Source organism: Microtus pennsylvanicus, chromosome 3 (assembly GCF_037038515.1).
Source record: "Microtus pennsylvanicus isolate mMicPen1 chromosome 3, mMicPen1.hap1, whole genome shotgun sequence".
NCBI classification, from domain to species: Eukaryota; Metazoa; Chordata; class Mammalia; order Rodentia; family Cricetidae; genus Microtus; species Microtus pennsylvanicus.
This window is the reverse complement of record NC_134581.1, coordinates 135438671-135444512: the sequence shown is the minus strand read 5'-3', so window position 1 is coordinate 135444512 and position 5842 is coordinate 135438671. Positions and strand designations below refer to the sequence as shown.

At 39.9% G+C, this 5842-nt stretch overlaps 1 protein-coding gene across 1 annotated transcript; it reads left to right on the top strand.

Moving 5' to 3' along the window:
- Window positions 1-1029: 1029 nt before the first annotated feature.
- LOC142846891 (tripartite motif-containing protein 43B-like) lies at window positions 1030-2391 on the top strand. The gene has a single exon (XM_075967659.1). The coding sequence runs from the start codon at window positions 1030-1032 to the stop codon at window positions 2389-2391; it is 1362 nt and encodes a 453-aa protein (XP_075823774.1).
- The last annotated feature ends 3451 nt before the right edge of the window (window positions 2392-5842 follow it).

Genomic DNA, 5842 nt, shown 5'->3' with positions numbered 1-5842 from the left:
AATACATGGACTGGCTTTGTGAGAGCCTAGCCTGTTTGGATTCTCACCTTTCTGGACCTGGATAGAAGAGGGAGCACTTTGGACTTCCTGCAGGGCAGGGAATATGGACTGCTCTTCATTCTCGAGAGGGAGGGGGAATGGAGTGGGGCGGAGGGGTAGAGGGGGAGGGAAATGGGAAACAGTAAGGAGGCAGAAAATTTTATTTTTTGAACAACTAAAAAATAAATAAATAGATAAATAAATAAATAAATAAATAAATTTCCCAAGATCAACATCTCAGTGAAGTCATATATGCTAATTTTTAAAGACCATTTTGGTTTTATGGTCTTGACATTGTGTTTTATAGCAGCTTTGAGTGCTTGGGACAGGGCTGAAGGACCAGGAAAGAGGACTGAATCGTTTCCTAAAATTATACATGGTCAAAAAAAATCTTCACTGTCTGTTTTATTTACAAAGATGACTTCAACTGTAAATAGAATGATACCAGATTCAGAAGTTAGACAAATATTAATTTAATATTTTTCTTTTGAAAATGATAATTCATAAATCAAAATGTAGATTAGGCCCTTAAAGGCAAGATCGGCACCAATAGATGAATGGAGTAGAAACAGTGACAGTTCTAGAGATAATCCAAACAGAAGGATTAAAGGTGTGAGCTGCCACACCCAGCTAAGCAGTCCCTCAGGGAAGCTTGTTGTGGAGATTTGCTTGTGGAGGTTGGCCTCAGAGTTAATCCAATCTTCCATCCAGTCAGAATACCGGTACTGACAAAGGGCCACAAGTGGGATGTGTTAATGAAAGCAGCCATGGGCGGAAGTAGGCGTGGTCTTCAGAGAGTATATAAGGACACGCCAGAGCTTAGCCTGGTGCATTCTTCACCGGAGCAGATAGAGAGTGTTTCCATACATTCTGACTCTTCAACCGGTGGATCTATCTTCTACATACATTGAGGATTGGACCCTAGAGCTGAGGAAATATTGTGGTGTTCTCATTCAGCACTGCTGAGGCCAGAGACAATTCCTTGGCAAAATGGAGTCAGCCTTCTTACAAGCCTTCACTGAAGAACTCAACTGCTCTATCTGCCTGAGCTACCTTACAGACCCAGTCACCATAAGCTGTGGCCACAGCTTCTGTCGAGCCTGCCTCCACCTTTTCTGGGAAGAAGGTCTCTTTCCAGGCCATTGTCCTTCGTGTAGGGAACGAACCAAGCAGAAGGAGGACTTCAGAACCAACATTGTTCTGAAGAAGCTGGTGTCCATCGCCAAACAAGCCAGCCTCTTGAAGTACCTGATTTCGGAGGAGAATAAGTGTGGGATCCACAAGGAGCCCAAGGGGATCTTCTGTATGGAGACCAGGATCTACCTCTGTCAGCTCTGCTCTGACTCCCACATGCACAGAGGTCACAGACACTCTCCCATTGAAGCAGCTGCTGAGGGTGAAATGGAGAGACTTCTAAAGCAAATGACATCCTTACAGGAGAAGATCCAAAAAATTAAAGAGAATCTAGAGGCAGAGTGCAGAGTGAAACTTTTGTTCAGAGACTTCCTGGTTATGAGGGAAGACATGATCAGGACAGAGTATAGGAAGTGGCGTGCAGTCCCACATGAGCAGGAAGATCAACATATTGTGCGCATGAAAAATGAAGGCGATTGTGTTTTAGAGAAACTCGGAGAAAGTGAAGCCATGATGATCCAAAAGAGAAAACAACTAAGCGAAATGTTTCAGGAACTCATGGCGATGTCCCAGGAGCCATATGCGATACTACTCCAGGGTTCGGATAATATATTGAGAAGGAGTGAGGCAGTGGAGCTGAGTATACCCCAAGCTATGAAACCAGAACTCTCTGCCCTCCCCATCACTGGACTGACTGAAAGTTTCAACCACTTCAAAGTGCACATTTCCTTTGAAAAACTCCATGAATTGCATTTTAAGAAGAACCTATTCAATGTCATGAGAAGAGCCAGCTTCGGACTTCACCATCAGTATACATCTGTGGATCCTGCTGGACACTATTTGGCCTCCTGGGGATCGCGGAACTTCATCTCAGGGAAATATTACTGGGAACTGGATTTGAAGGACTCTAGTGACTGGGCTGTAGGAGTCTGTACCAATTCCTGGTTAATGAATAGAAACAAAGAAGTTGAAACTGAGGGTGCATTTCTTCTTTTCTGTGTGAAGGAGGGTAGTCATCACAGTCTCCTCACCACAAACCCAGTCATCCATCACTATCTAGAGAAGCCACTGGACAAGATTGGTGTGTTCCTTGATTGTGAGGCTGGATATTTAAGTTTCCTGAATATTGCCAAGAGTTCCCTCATATACAGATATCCTCATAAGACTTTTAAGAACCGTGCCTGGCCTTTCTTCTCCTATGGTCAAATAATACCATAGGAAGTTGTAATAGAGTTTTCATTGTTTTTAAGTATTTCCTATTGTAATGTTATAGGTTTTATTGCATTAAATATTAAAATACTATTAAGTGAAAAAATGGTTAATAAGTACCATAAAAATAGAGAATCTGCAGAAGTCATTCCACCAAGGTGGCCAACATTGTTAACTGAAGTGTATGAAGCTCAAGCTTTTCTTCTACGAGCAACCATTGCCTGAAGATAAATATAAACATTAAATTATCTGCATGTAACATTAAGTGGTGAAGATTCAACACCTCTTCCATATGAGCATGAAGGTGTTGCCCATCATGTGAACATCTGGATCATGAGCTGAGATGAGTTATGCAGTGAGAAATACTCAGATGTGAGTTTACCTATGACTGCTTGAGTGGACACATTCTGTACCAAGACTTGTCTGTCTAAATGGGGCTGACACAGCCATTAGTGATTATTTCTGTGTTTTTCACCATTTATTAACATCTAGCAGTAGTAATTCTCTTTGCAAGTAATGATAAATCACTCATGCTAGGTGGCACTCTTCTATTGTGGAAATTAGCAAACTTTCTATGTGTCTGAGGACAGGAGGGAATTTCTTAGGCAAAAGGGAAAGGGAGGCAAGACTCAAGAGAGTGTCAGAGAGATAGATAGATTGTCCTGCTGGATTCTACCCTAATTCAGATTTTTGAGCCAAGAGAAATTTGATTCTCTCTATCCTTTCTCGATTCTTCTATCTTTCCTCCCAAAAATGCACCCCAACTATCATGACTTACTTACCCGTCCATGATACTTTTTCCACTTGGAAGTATAAACCCAAAGTTATTTTATACTTTTTGTTCTTCAGTGAGCTTGCTATTTATTAAGGATTAAAACCAATGTGCTGTAAATCCTATAGACTAGAATAAAGTTAAACTATTGCTTGGAAATAAAAGTCATCACACTTTGAACATTTTCCAGTTATATTTAAGCTCATTTGTTGGTTGGCTTTACTTTTCACCTAACTGTGTGTTAGCATGCCCCGTGATGTTCCGAAATTGTAAAGGTCTTTGTTCCCGAATAAATTTACAGATATGTTTTATGTGTGTGGACACACAAGGCCAATTGCAGACACCTTTTGTGTTGGCTCTCCATTTTGTTTTTGAGACAATGTTTCTTATTGAAACTTGCTTCAGCCAGCTGAGATGTTGAGGTTCTGTTATTTTCACCTTTACGGCACTGGGGTACAGTCTCACACTGCGTGCCTGGTTTTTTATATGAGTGCTGGAAATTTGGCTCAACCATCTTGCGTGTGTGTCAAAGCCTTTACACACTGAGCCATTTACCGAACTTTTTTCATCTTAGGTTTTATAGTTTTGTGACCAGTTTAAGAATTTTAAAATTATAAATTCTGTGTTTCTTTTTTAATAAATTAATTAATTAAATTTAATAAATAAATAAATTATTAAAAGCCTGGGATAAAACCGGACTCACTGAACATAGCGGGCAATGAGGACTACTGAGAACTCAAGAACAATGGCATTGGGTTTTTGATCCTACTGCACATACTGGCTTTGTGGGAGCCTAGGCAGTTTGGATGCTCACCTTACTAGACCTGGATGGAGATGGGTGGTCCTTGGACTTCCCACAGGGCAGGGAACCCTGATTGCTGTTTGGGCTGACGAGGGAGGGGGACTTGATTGGGGAAGGGGGAGCGAAATGGGAATCGGTGGCTGGGAAGAGACAGAAATCTTTAATAAATAAATAAATTAAAAAAAATAAAATTATAAATTCTGGATATAAAAGAAGAAACTTGATATTAGGTTATTTTATGATTAACATGGATTTGAAAGCCCCTTTGGTTAACTCCTCTTCACATGCTGATTCTGTCATGAATGAAAAGCCTTGCTAATGTGACATTGGATTAGTGCAGAGACTGATAAAATAAGAATGATAAAGCTAGAACATGTAGTGCTTTATGATAATTCTAAAACATTGCCGCTAAGGAGACTTGTTTAAAAATACCTCTGTAGCAATGATTTGACACATGGCTAATTTCCCTTTGATCTGCAACAGCAAACTTAAACAGAAGTGAATAATGACGGCATACAAGGAACCTCAACAGTTAGTCAAACAAATATTGCTCTGTTGTTTTATGAAAAAAAAGTCGGAAATATTTATATTCTTTAGAAAGACAGATGCAGTTTTAAAACAATTAGTTGTCCAGTTAGCACACATTATCTGGCCTATTTGCCAGTATCCTTGGAGATGCATAACCTTGCCCTTAAAAATGAATTAATTTTGAAAGTCTGTATTTATTTATTTATTTTTTGGCAGAGACACTGTCATCCTTGATGCCAAAAAGCCCCAAAAATGTCCCCTTTACCATGTTCAGGGGCAGCTTATAGAGGGATAGGCACGCCCCAGCCAAATGCACCAGAAACCATTCCCCTGCCATCAGGAACTCCTGAGGGTCTCATGCTCAGGGCAGCTGTAGGCACTCAGATCAAGGGAAAACAAGTTGTTTACAAAAAAGTCAGGATCTGGGGGTTCACAGCTCCCAACATTGTACTTTGCTCATTCTGGTGGCTACACATGCTCCTAGATAATGACTTGGTGAAAAGTCTGTATTTAAAACCTGGCATTGATGCCATCATCTGGTAGATGCAGCCTATCCAGGCAAAAATTTCATGAGTAGAGGTGTTACATATAAGCCCCTAATTTATAGTTTAGAAAGTACTTTTGTATTTTATATTATATTTCACTCTAACTTTGTAAAACAAAGCTTATTATTTCCATGTAAACTTAGGAAAGTAATAGAAGGAAAATCACAACCCAAGGAGTCCAACAATGCAACAATGCCCACAATAACTCAGACATATAAAGACCCTTCACCAGCACAACTCGAAGAAGGGAAATACACAATCTCTACTACCAAAAAAAAAAAAAAAAAAGGAAAGAAAAGAAAAAATGACCGGAGTTAACAACCACTGGTCATTAATATCACTTAATATCAATGGACTCAACTCACCTATAAAGAGGCTCAGGCTAAGAGATTGGATACGAAAACAGGATCCAACATTCTGTTGTTTACAAGAAACACACCCCAACCACAAAGACAGACATCTACTCAGAGTAAAGGGCTGGGAAAAGGTTTATCAAGCAAATGGACCTAAGAAACAAGCAGGTGTGGCCATACTAAATTCTAACAAAGTTGGCTTCAAACTAAAATCAATCAGAAGAGATGGAGAGGGACATTTTTTACCCATAACAGGAACATTTCATCAGGATGAAGTCTCAATCCTGAATATCTACGCCCCTAATATAAAAGCACCCACTTATGTAAAAGAAACAATACTAAAACTCAAGACAGTCATCAAGCCACACCCACACTAATAATAGGAGATTTCAACACTCCTCTCTCACCAATGGACAGGTCAAGCAGACAGAAACCTAACAGAGAAATAAGAGGATTAAGG

Coding starts and splice junctions, on each gene's coding strand:
- LOC142846891 (XM_075967659.1), top strand. CDS start 1,030: ATGGAGTCAGCCTTCTTACAAGCCTTCACTGAAGAACTCAACTGCTCT.